This window comes from Uloborus diversus, chromosome 9 (genome assembly GCF_026930045.1).
Source record: "Uloborus diversus isolate 005 chromosome 9, Udiv.v.3.1, whole genome shotgun sequence".
Classification (NCBI taxonomy): domain Eukaryota; kingdom Metazoa; phylum Arthropoda; class Arachnida; order Araneae; family Uloboridae; genus Uloborus; species Uloborus diversus.
Window position 1 is genome coordinate 92,621,342 of NC_072739.1, and position 13,307 is coordinate 92,634,648.

The following is a 13,307-nucleotide window of genomic DNA, read 5'->3' on the forward strand; positions in this document are numbered from 1 at the left end:
TAAATGTTTCATATCATATAAAAACAAACCAATAACATTATTAGTTTAGCAGTTTTCTTTAATTTTATTCACTAACTGTATATTACATAACTTTTATTTTTCAGGTAATGAAAAAAAGTAACTATTAAATTAAAATTTGAATTAGTTTTTAAATTTGTAAGAGCATGGGCACTACTAGCAAGCTTTCAGTTTGTTGTACCAAGATGCAACTTTGAATAATACTATAAACTTGAGATTTATGGGGGGATTTGCCCCCCCCCCCAAGAGGTTGTGAGAAACCAATGTATTTTTATTTATTTGGGCATGGTTTTTGCTGTTTTTTGATACATGCCTTGAGTATATCATCGCCTTAGAGGAACAATAAGATGTCTAGTCCCAGAATTAACACTGAGATATCTTACTGTTGCTCTGAGAGAGAGACCACAATATAAACTTTGACTCTCCTCCTCCCAAAATTTTTTTCATGCAAGTAAAGATTATGGTATTGCACCAAGTATAACTACCACAATAATGCCTGCAACTTTGACTAAATCAAGCAAATCAAAATATTCTGAAATTTTTAGGAATATTTACTTAAAATATCATTTACCAAATACAACAAACAAAAAAGAACAATAAATATTACCTGATAAACTGCTCTAGCAAGAGCAATTCGAGCCTTCTGTCCACCACTTAATGTAGTTCCTTTATCACCAACTATAGTATTGTCACCATATGGAAAAGTCTAAAATTTATATTTAAGAAAATTATTCAGCATTTTTCTTTCTCTTTGGAAAAACTTTATTTGATGTCTTAAGCATCTAAAAGAGCTTTAGTAATTCTTAATGAATATTTTTGACATGCTGTTGTATACAAACATTTAAATAAGATTTTTATCTACATTTAAAAGGATTTATAAATAACTACAGTCCGACCCCGATTTAACGAACCTCTATTTAACAAATTTTGCCTTTTAGCGAAATTTTGTTTTCCCCCTAACTAAAATGAAAGCCAAAAACTCCTAATTACCAAATAATAAACCTCGAATGAACAAATTATTTTAACAGCCGATTTTTTTTTTCTTTTTTTTTTTTGTTAATTTTTGAGATAGGAAATATTGGATTGTTTTCTAAATGATATATCCATCTTGTGTGAAGCAGAAAAAGACTTTTCTTAGAATCAGCAGTGCTTAACAGGCAAGAGAGCAACCAAGGAATAGCCATTCTGTTACAGAAAGCGATAAGGAAACTCTCATTAAAGTGGTTACATTAAAATGGTTACTTTTTCTAGTGGAATGGAAACTAAAAACATATCTCATGCAGCAGACTGCAAATGACACAGTATTTTCTTCTCTCTACAAAGTCAAAAGAGAACTATTTCGAGTAAAGTATCAAGGAAATTGTCAAAATCTATTACTCAGTATAACAAAATTTCAAATTAACTAATGTGTAATAAGTCGTGGAATGCTGAATAAAAAGTGCACACTTTCTAACTATGGATACTTTTGTGCAGTTGCATGCTAGGGCTTTTAGATAATGTAAGTGCAATTTTTCAAAAAAAATTCGCACCCCAATATTGCGAAGAATCCTGATTTAACATATTAAAGTTTCGGTTCCGATGAATTCGTTAAATTGGGGTCCGACTGTATTAATTATAGAAAGTTAAGAGTTATACAAATAGTTCTAACTAAATGACTGAAATTTTGTTGTCTGGGTCAAATTGAATTAATGTCACAATATTTAATGAATAGATTGTTCCTAATGAACAATTATATGATGGTTTAAAGGTAGAAATAAAATGAACTCAGACTAATTTCATTTCCATTTACTGATAATATATCTATATTATACTAGCCTACTGCAACGCCAGCTTCTGCACTACCGCTGACTGCCCCCCCCCCCTTCCTGTGGTGAGCTGGTGTGCATTTCTGTTCTCCTGAAGTACTAAAGTACACTGTCTTCAGCAGTGTACTTTGGGAGATCCCCCCCCCCCCTCTTGTTGACTGAGGCAGAATGAGTTAGTGAAAGAATTTTAATTGATGCTTTTGGGACATAAATTATAATTTCAAAGGAAAGGATGAAAAAAACATTGCACCAAAAGACACCCTGCACTTAATACAATTTTGCTCAAACCAGGATTATTATTGGCAAAGCAACCAGCTTTTTTTTATCCACTTTCACTCGAAACAGGCATTATTAGCAAGTTGTCAGCTTCTGCATTGATCCCAAATGGATGAAATGTTGTTGATGATTGATGTTTAAGTTTATTTCCCTGCTAGTTTGAATGGTAGAAAAACTCAAGTTGGCCACTTGTAATCCTTGAAAAATTAAAAATTTTTTGATACCTGGTTTGACCGTCAATGATCAGGTTTTCTTGGGGATTTTGAATGATATAATAGATATGGTTGGATTTCAATATATAAGATGTATATACGCACACTTGAAGAAAACTTTAAAGTATAGGTTTTCTCAAGCTAAGCTGAATACCTATACAATATTATTACTAAACAATGCATGCAGGAGGCCAATTCAACATTGTACCCGAGTGTCGTAACCACAGTAAACTAGACAATTCTTGAGTTGACTACTGACTAAGCAGATGAGCTCTATTTGCATATGATTGTCACAGCAAGACATATTTAACTTCCAGTTTTACTGTGAAAACAAGAACTCTGACAAAGCAAATCTAAATTATTACTTTAAAATGTTTCAGAATTCGACTACTATTTGTCTTGAATTATTATAATTTTTGTTACTTACATGCACAGTCGGCATGATTTAAATCTAGATTTAAATCAGTTGCTTTTTTTTCTGAAAAAAATCACAGATTTAAATCATTTTTTAGTTTGCACTTAATTTTTAAAAAATAAAAAAGCGTTGGATAAGAATCAAATAGGTAGAACAAACAAGTAATTTATGCATTCCATTGTGCAGGAGTTTTATTAAGACCCTCAGTCTTCAATCAAAATGAAATTTCAATTATTGTGGATGAAAATAATCGAGGATTGTTATTTATTAAAGGAATATGTCTAAGCCTTGTCTGCATTGTAGCCAATTTAAAAACAAGAAGTGGCCCAATTCAAAAATCAGCATTGATTGATAACAGATACAATGACCCATAATGACTGGTGGGGTTTATTTTATGCAATGGGAGGGAGGTAGAGAGAGCATCACAGAAACCAGAAATCCAGGTTATACACCAAATAACAACAGCCATAGTTTCATCTGCTGGAGTAGAAAGACAGCTTTCATCCTTTGGATTTGTTCATTTTAGCTTTTGTAGCGATTTAGGAGTGGACAAAGCATCAAAACTAACGTTTTTACACAAACAATTAAATCTTCAGAATTTATTTTCTTAAAAAATGTTGCATGAATTGTGATTTTTTTCCTTTTAATAAAAAGTTCACATTAAATATTTAATTTGTTCTTTAAAATTTCCTTTTATCTAGTTTGAATTATTGAATAACAAAAAAGAAAAAAAATAGAATGCCTTTAAGTTAAAATATAGAAATAAATATTCAAATTTAAATAGAATATTTTGTGTAGATTGTATTTACTTGAGTAGAATAGTCCATATACAGTAAAACCCCTCTAACGGACACCCCTCTTATGCAGTCAATTTTTGATTCCCCGATTCCAATGCAAATAACATTATTGACACTCCTCTATTGCGAACAAAAAAAATTTTCCCGTTAGTGTCCGCATTAGAGAAGGTTTACTGTATTAAAGTTTATTTCTTATACCACAAACTGTTCCACACATTTTCTAAATAATATATAAATATAATAGAAAAAAAATCAAATAAATCTCATTTAAATTTAAGAAAAAAAATCCAATTTTAATTATTTTTCAAAAACAAATCATGATTTTTTTCTAAGCCTGTTAACAGTACAACCCCGATTTAACGATTTTCAAGGGATTAGAAAAGTTATCGTTAAATCAAAGATATCGTTAAATCGAGAAGCATAGACATTTAATGCAGTCAAATTAAGACCAGTGAAATGTATCATTAAATCCTGGAAATCGTTAAATCAAAGTTATACTGTATATGTATGGTGAAATTTTAAAAATAAACACATTTCATAGCAAAATTATGACAAATTTTTGGTTAAAAAAAGTACAAGTAAAAATGGAAATGACACACCAAACAAGTAGTATTAATTGCTGCTGACACATTAGCAATCTTTACAAAGCATTTCAACACATTCAGTACTCATTCAATACAGTTATCAAATATTTCTGAAGAAGTATTTACCTCAAGATCATCCAATAACGCACAGACCTCCAATACTTTCCTATATCTCATAGTATTCATGTTCTTGCCAAATAGAATATTATCCTTCACGGACTTTTGTTGGATCCATGGCTCTTGCGACACATAACCGATTCCATTCATTCTTTCTGAATCATGAAAGGCAACTGATCCAGAAATGCAATTCATGTCCCCTAAAATACTAGACAGGAAGGAGGACTTGCCAGACCCAACTTTACCAATAATGCAAATATAAGAACCCTAATAAAAAGAGACATTTTTCATAAAAACACAACTAAAAATATCTTTTTTTAATAATGTTTCTAAAACATATGTATAAAATACAATTGACACAAACCACAGAGTGAGAGAATCTCTCCCTCTCTCCTCCCTTCTCTTCTCCCTCATTTTCACAAAGAATTATTGTTCCATTTTTGATTAAGAACTAGCTGCAAAACCCCGCGTTGCTCGGGTTAAAATACATTGCATGTTTAATGGTACATAAAATATTTAAGAATTCTGTTTTTAACGTAGATAATATAGATTTCTATTTTAAATATGGAGAGACTTGGTCGACCATTAAACATGTGATATATAGAGAGTATAACAAATTAATTAAATAATTAATTGAAATTGAATTAATTATAAGTTAAAATACGAAACATCTTAGTAAATTGAAAAATAATGCTTTATTTTCATAATTATTTACATACTATATTGAACATACAACATATGACAAATACATATATATATTACATACTATTATTATTACATACTATTATACATTCACACTTTTTAGTTTCTTTTTGCAATACTTGATTATAGACTACATTTATAGTTTTATTGTCCGGACTGTAATTGAACAAATTTCGAGGTGATCCTATTCGTGAGCACGCAACATATAATTGGCCGTGTGCAAAGCATGGTTCCTTTAAGTCAACGCCACAGATTTGAAATGTTTGACCCTGTGCTTTGTTGATAGTAATGCTGTAAGCCAGCTTCGCCGGGAGTTGTAAGCGTTTAAAAGTAAAAGCAATCCATTTGATATTAAAGGTATCCATGGTATAAATACTATTTGTCCTTTGTCTTTACCAGTCATTATACTGGTTTCAATGATGTTATTTTGTAGCATGAAAAATCACCGATTTTTGGTTTATATACCATCGAATATTGAAATTTCTAGTACCAGAACAATCTGGAATAATCAAATAGTCTGTTCTTTCTCACTTGTCAAAATCACTTGAATTTATATGATCACTGTTCACTCGTGACTCTATTAATCTTTGTGCGACTGTAAGCACGATTCAACTGAGGAAAAGTTACTGACTTTCGGTTTATATACCATCGAATATCGAAATTTCTAGTACCAGAACAGTCTAGAAGATTATAAATAGATCTTAGCAGTTGTCTACGTTTTAGAACTATCTAGATCATTCTAAAAAATTTTAGAACGTTCTAGATCATTCTGGATATTTCTAGAACTTTCTAGAACATTCTAAGTCGATTATAACGTTCATAGACGTTTTGAAACTTTCTAGATCATTCTAGAACCTTTTAGGACTTTCTAGATTATTCTGGAAATTTCTAGAACCTTCTAGAACATTTTAAGTCGATTATAACGTTCACAGACGTTTTGGAACTTTCTAGATCATTCTAGAACATTTTAGAACTTTCTAGATCATTCTAGAACCTTTTAAAACTTTCTAGATCATTCTAGAACCTTTTAGAACCTTCTAGAACATTCTTAGTCAGTTGTAGCGTTTGTGCATGTTTTGGAACTTTCTAGATCATTCTAGAAATATTGAGAATCGTCTAGAACAATCTAGATCGATTGTAACAGTTGCACACATTCTAGAGTTTTCTAGACTATTCCTAAAATTTTATGAACTTTCCCGTAGTTCTCATAAGTTAGAAAAGGACTGATATACACTTTTTCACATTTTTGCCACCCACAACCACCCACTTCCACCCACCGCGACCAAACTCCCTTATTCCCACCAGGAGACCAAGGGGTGCTTACAACCCCAAGCAGAAGTTGATTGGAATTGGTGGTGATAGAGAAAACCCTGTCTCTACGAACGCACATTAGCATTTTATATATATATTAAGATGTATGCAATTTTAACGCCACTGAGTGAGGGCATACTGCAGAGTGCGGCAATGAAATTTTTAGAGGGGGCAATAGTGGCAGAGTTTTGATCTCATTTTGGAGGCAGTTCTAATTCTTTGGGGGCACTCCACTCCATAGCATTTAAGGGGTGTGCACTGTTGCCTTTGAGGGGATGGGCACTCCCCTTTAATGTGTCTAATTTTTGAAAAAGAAAGCAATCCAGTTTTGGTTTCATAATCATGATATAACAAATGAATAAGAGCAGAAAACTTTAGAGCAAGATTCCACAGGCAATGCAAATAAATTTTACACATAAAAATAACTGCTTCAAGACTTCTAAAGAAAAAAAGACATAAGTCTTTTCTTCAGAGCTTGACTCAAATAACAAGAAAGTTCAAAGAGCTCTTTTAACTTTTTAGTTATTAGGGTAGAATTTAAGAAAGAATTTCTGAAGCTTTGAAGCAACTGCTTGCTTTCACAATAAATAAATAAATAAATTTTGTAGTTCCATGTTAGTTTTGCTCTGCTCAAAATATGACAGGTTTTTAACTTTAAATTAATTTTATTTGTGTATTTACTAGCAGAACTAACTAATTAGACAACTTTGAAATATAAATTATTAATAAATTCACTTCATCCTATCCCGATTACTGCAGTGTGACAAAACCATGATATGAACTGATGGGGTTTAAAGGGCTACCTCCTTTACAAAAGGTAATAGCGCTATTCAGTGTTTTTAGCAGTTATAAATGTATTAAGAAGTAAAAAAAAATAGTTGGTGACTCATTCATTTCTCAAGACAAAGAAGAGAAATGAGAAAAAAACGCAAAATGTAAATATCACGTGCTTTATATGAAAAAAAAAAACAATTAAAGAAACAACTGAGCCTTCAAATAACATTTTAATGCTGAAATGCCAAATAAACATTAAAAGATTTTAAAGAATTTAAAATCTACTTCCCGTAATAAATAAGGACAGTTAAAGACAATGGTAATTTCGAATTAAGCAGCACAATGTTCATCCACAACAAAACAAAAATCACATATATTTTTCTCATAACTCAAAAGTATTTTTAAATGCAATATTCAACAGTTACATCACACACTTCAATTCTAGAGCTTTAATAAAATTGACAAATTTAATTTAATTTTATTCAATACTTAGTTTTAAGTCTATATATGTTAGTATCACTCATAGAAGTAATTTTAATTAAGCAACTTGGGTGGCATCATTTTCATGCTTTTTTATTTTAAAAGGATGCTTTCTGAGTTGGTGAAAAATCTCAAATTTAACTGAACTTTTTTCTTGGTAATAATTTTTTTAAGCATTTAAAATTGCATGTGTGAATCAAAACAAAAAACTTCACAGTTAAATTAATGCAAAGGTCAAAGTATTATTATAACGACATTTTCAGCTTACTTGCATTAACCTCAAATTAATAGGGCCGCAATAAAAAGGTTGCTTAGATAATTCTTCTCCCGCATCATCTAGAGATTGGATTGAAGAATTGTTTATATTTGAATGCACAAACTTAGCATCAGAAACTTCTAGTTTTATATCTTCACCTGGAAAAAATTAATAAACAAATAAATACATTTGATATCTTCAAGTAATTTGTAATAAATAAACAAAAGTACCTACTGATTGGCATGGAATAATAGCAGTGGTAATCAAAATTTGGTAATTGTAGGAATGAATTCACTCGTTTAAGAGAAATCCAAGCCTCCATCAGCCCATTTAAGACCCACGGGAAAGCATTTAAAGGCATGATCAACATATGAAAAAGTGCTATGCTAGTAAAAACCTAAAAATTAAGGAACAAAATCATGGAACATACAATAATTGTTTTAAAAAATCCAAAACACCACACAAGTCATCAAAAATCAGAGAAATCTCATAAATGGTAAATGAGTTAGTATTTTTTATGTGGGGTACATTTTATGATGGACACATACCCTGCAGCTTATGAGCATGGCTTTATGTATAAGAATATTGTGCTACTAGGGTTTCCAAAACCAAATTCCTGATCCCGAATCTCGCATGATATTTAGCAGGATTAATCCGGCGGGATTGAGAGCATAATCCTGCAGAATTTCCAGTCCTACAAATTTTTTCCACTCGAATGTTTATCAACTTTTGCCGCTCCATAAAATGACTATTTTCACAAGCATCATCTGTAGTTTGAATCACTTTCTTTGTACATCTGCAAGAAGAGCGAGAAAAACTGTCTCATATGATGAAATATGATTTACAATTTAAGAACACAATAAAAATAGAGCATATTTTGATGACGGATTGGGATCTGACTTTGTAGCGCTCTATAATTGATGTTGCAGAATTCGGTAAGACTACTTATCCATAATAAGTCATTCATAAGAAGCGCAACTTTTTCTATTTGACATTCGGTGCGGGATTGGAAACCCTATGTGCTACAGACATTAATAATATAAAGACCAACATGCCAATTCCTCCAATTTGTCATACTTTACATTCTTATTGACTACCTAATACAATCATTATAACTAGAATAGTTTAAAAAATTAAGTAAACAAATAAGAAAATAAATGCGTTACATTTGACACAGCAAAAATTTGCCGGCACTGAGAAATCTAAACTACTTTACAAAATTCTATTCAGTAGTCAATGATCAGTAGACACTTTTAAATTTATTAATGACTTTTCATTCTTCATTTATTTTTAACTAAATAGTAAATTAGAAATGTATCGCAGTTTTGTTTTAATTAGCACATGAAATGCAAAACATCATGCATGAACTTTGGACTGTTTTCATAATGAAAACAGGATGTAAAAATAAAGATGAATTGACCAAAAGAACTTTATAAATCAAAAACAATACATGTCTGGTTAAACATTAAATTATATCGCCAAATTAAAGCATATAGTGAACTCCAATCATCAGGTGGACAGTGGCAAATGATTATTTTCAAATCTGACCTTAAACCTAAAGTAAAATTCCATTGCCTTACTGCATCTTTTTTGTTCTCTCCTTTTGCTTCCCCCCCCCCCCCCAAAAAAAAAGGCTGCAGTAAAAACTTTCAATGTAGTTCTTCTTAAAAGGTGACAACACACCACTTTCTTTCTTAGTTTACCATGCTAATTGTTTCGATTCTATAAAAGGTTTATGCTATTCAAAATTAGATCCCCTTCTGCAGGGTTCATTGTAAGCAAGATAAGGAAGATAGTTCTTCTTTCTTTCCAAAATCTTCCACAGGTCTTTCATTCCCCTTCGTCAGAGGCATCAAGTTAAAATAGGACTTTTACAAGGCGTTTTAGAGAGGGACTTTTGTACAAGAGGATTTTAATTTTTCTTTTGATCAGATGTTAGTTCAATCTGTCCTTCAGATCAGATATTAGTTCAATCTGTTTTTCAATCTATAAACATAGGGTATATGTTCGCATAGAGTAACCGGTTGCACTGGTTGGTTGGTATGATAATGTCATGGTAAAAGTCCCTCCATAGGATGTTTTCATTAATCGATATCTCTTTTAGAAGGCACCTGGTTAGTCACTGGTTAACTGCGGTTAATCAGTTACGCTATGCAAACAAACCCATAGTGACTACAGTTGGGGCAAACTTAACCTGGCAGCATATGCAATGGTGTAATTAGGATCTGCATAGTCTTCCCGATGCTGCCCAGTTAGCCTCGTCTGAACTACAGTCGAGGTCTGATTAACTCATGGTACCGGGAGTCTGTGGATCTTGGGATCATAATTTTAGGGGCACCAAAATAAGAAAAATTTTATTCTTACATTCCCCTTTTTAGAGTACTTTGAAAGTGCAGATTTTTTTTTTTTTTTTTTTTTTGTGACAGGGTCACTAAGGTTTACCAGCATCTGGGCAACACTTTAGCTTGATCAGGCCCTGACTATATTTCTTTCATAGATTGAGCAATCAGTTGAAGAATTAGCTTCTTTAGATACAGAACTCTTTTTCAAAGAATAACCAAAGTCATTGAATGAACGCACCTAAATCTGAACTCTAACCGGGAAATTTAAAATAAAATAAATATTTTAAAAACTATATAACAAATTCATTTCTCAAGTCTTTCAGATGTAGAACTACTCAGTAATACTAAGTAGCAGTTAATTTGCTCAAAATTAAGAATTTAAAATGAATAGCTTACCCTGGCAGCAGTTAACTCATAGCCCAGAGCAGAAAACAATGTGAATGTCAAATACGACATAATAACAGGAGTTGTAGCCCAGAAGTACACACACAAAGCATCTAAATACTTCCTCTTCTTTAAGTACTTCATTTCCTCATGTCTTGTAGCATTTACTTTGTTGTAAAACAAAGCTTCCCAAGTATTCACTTTTATAATTCTTATTCCACTTAGAATTTCATTCATGATCTAAAATTTAAAAAAAAAATCAATAAATAAGATGAAATAACAAACAGCAGGAATAAAATGTTGGATTTTTTAAAAATATCTACTTTTTGAACAGAAGATTTCTATTTATAAACCACATAAACGAGCTGATGTGGGCCTCACATGACTTCCTTTTACTCCAATTTAATGTCATTTTCCCATTATTGGTAATTTTAATGTGATTCAATAGTTTACTTTCTAAATATCACCAACAGTGGCTAAATTAAAACCAGATTTTTAAAAAAAAGCCAAATTTGTCGCCAAGTTGGCGACTAAAAGACTGGCGATATATCGCCAAGTGGCCGCTAAATTGTAACAGCACTTGAGTTTACATCGAAATTAACAATGATTTCCCCCAAAGAAGGAGCAAAAGACCTTCTTAGAAACACTCGAATGCAACCAAAAGGGGAGGTGCACAACTAGAACCCACTAGGAGTGTAAGTACCAAATTTCAACTTTCTAGGACATACCGTTCTTGAGTTATGCGACATACATACGCACATACGTGCATGTGTACATACAGACGTCACGAGAAAGCTCGTTGTAACTAACTCGGGAATCGTCAAAATGGGTATTTCGTGTGTCTATACGTTCTTAGACACTTATCCACGAGTAATCGAGTCGAAAAAAAAAAACTCAACATTAATTCGAGGGTGAGCAAAAGGGAAATTAAGGTCGATTTTTGAGCGAAATTTTTTTTGCGAATACAATGCTTCCTTTTTTGTAAAAGGAAGTAAAAATAATTATCATAAAATACTCCTGCAAAATTATATAAATAAACCCCCAAATATTATTTTGGAACTGTAGATTCATTAAAAAAGTTCAACTTGTGAAAACTTGTGAGATTGCATCAAGATTCACTATAAAACAAGGTGCCCAAATGGTGTTCAGATACTGTAGTAACTTCAATACTTCAATATTTCATAGGCTTGCCACCTTGGGAGGGGGATCATGGCGCAGACTGTGCTTTTAAAATTTTTAGGGAGGGTAGTTTTACAGGGTATTTTCTTCTTTGGGGGGCAGGCTCCCAATTTGGGGAGGGGTCTTTGTGATGTTTGGGAGGTGGGGCTGTACCCATGGTCTTGGGGGGATGGACACCTCTAAATACTTCTATAACACCATTGTTTCAACATAATGAGTACTCTTGCAAACTGTTTCGAAAATTTAACTTTGCATGTATGAATGAAATCGTAACCATGAATAATTAAATTACTATTTAAATCAAGTGATTAAAAAATATCATTGATTGAAATCACTTCAAAAGTTTTTCTTGAATATTTTTTTTAGTTTTAGAAAATGTTGTTCTGAACATAAAATATGTTGTATCCATCCAGTGGCATAGCTAGGGTGGGGAGGTCCGCCCTGGGTGGTATACTTTTGGGGGCGGCGATTCAGCGCCTTTGATGTGTAAAAAAAATAAGGGAATCATACTTATAATCTATTACTGAGGACAAAGAAAAAAAATGCTTCGAAATGTAAGGTTTTGGTATGACTACTAACACCAATTGAGTTTACATCGAAATTAACAATGATTCCCCCCCCCCCCCAAAAGGGGCGAAAGACCCCTTTAGAAAATTACGAATGCAACCAAAAGGGGAGGTGCATAATATGCGACATTCATAAGCACATCCGCACATACGGACGTCACGAGAAAATTCGTTGTGATTAACTCGGGAATCGTCATTATGGATACTTCGCGTGTTTATACGTTCTTAGGCACTACGTGCTATCGAGTCGAAAAAAAACTCAATATTCATTCGGGGGTGAGTAAAATGGAAATTAAGGTTGATTTTTAGTGAAATTTTTTTTGCGAATACAATATTTCCTTTTTTGTAAAAGGAAGTAAAAAGGGGATGGGCAGTTTTCACTACTTTCATAAAAATAAATAGATCTCTGCACACTATGAAAAACAATTATTCAATACATATTTATTTAAGTATGTAGCCTATTGAATGCTTTTGAAAAATTTAAGTTAAAATAAGTTTTCGAAATTTTTTTCAAAAAATGAATAAATAAATAAGTAAAAGCAAATACAATTGCGCAGGTAATAATGAAAACCATTTAAAAAGAAACATGATTTATTGTACATTTTATGTAATCTTCAATAGTTTGTATTGAGGTAAACGTAAAATTCCGTTTTTGGAAACTTAGGCTCGTCTGTTTCCATCTTGCGAATGACCAAACATGGCGTCTACGCGAAAAATGCATGATTCTAAAGAGATTTTTGAATTTGTTACATAAAAGTAGAAAAAAAATAAAAATCCTTAAAAACTACAATTCAGATTAAATCGTCAGGTTAGCATATTAGTCTCTAAAGCAATGAAGATAAGATATCATTCTAAGATAAAATTTTGCATTTTTCAAGACAATAATTAAGAATTATCCGAAAAAAATGGCACATTTTGCATAATATTCAACAGCTTGCATTGCAATAAACATCCAATTCCGTTTATGAAAACGTAGGCACTTAAAGAGTCTTGCGAACCAATATCACGGGAATGACCAAACACGGCGACTACGCTGAAAATTAAGATATAAATTTTTGAATTTGTTGCAAAAAAACGAGTGATGTGTGC

The 13,307-nt window shown here is 32.1% G+C and overlaps 1 protein-coding gene across 1 annotated transcript in view; it reads right to left on the reverse strand.

Annotated features, from left to right (window-relative positions):
• The window catches only part of LOC129230375 (ATP-binding cassette sub-family C member 10-like), a 93,546-nt gene that overhangs the window by 35,580 nt on the left and 44,659 nt on the right, over positions 1-13,307 (reverse strand). Inside the window, exons 3-7 of the mRNA XM_054864773.1 lie at positions 10,486-10,713; positions 7,925-8,144; positions 7,760-7,827; positions 4,234-4,491; positions 626-724 (exon numbers count right to left, since the gene is read on the reverse strand). Coding sequence (XP_054720748.1) covers positions 626-724; positions 4,234-4,491; positions 7,760-7,827; positions 7,925-8,144; positions 10,486-10,713 — 873 coding nt within the window. The remainder of the gene's footprint in view (positions 1-625; positions 725-4,233; positions 4,492-7,759; positions 7,828-7,924; positions 8,145-10,485; positions 10,714-13,307) is intronic.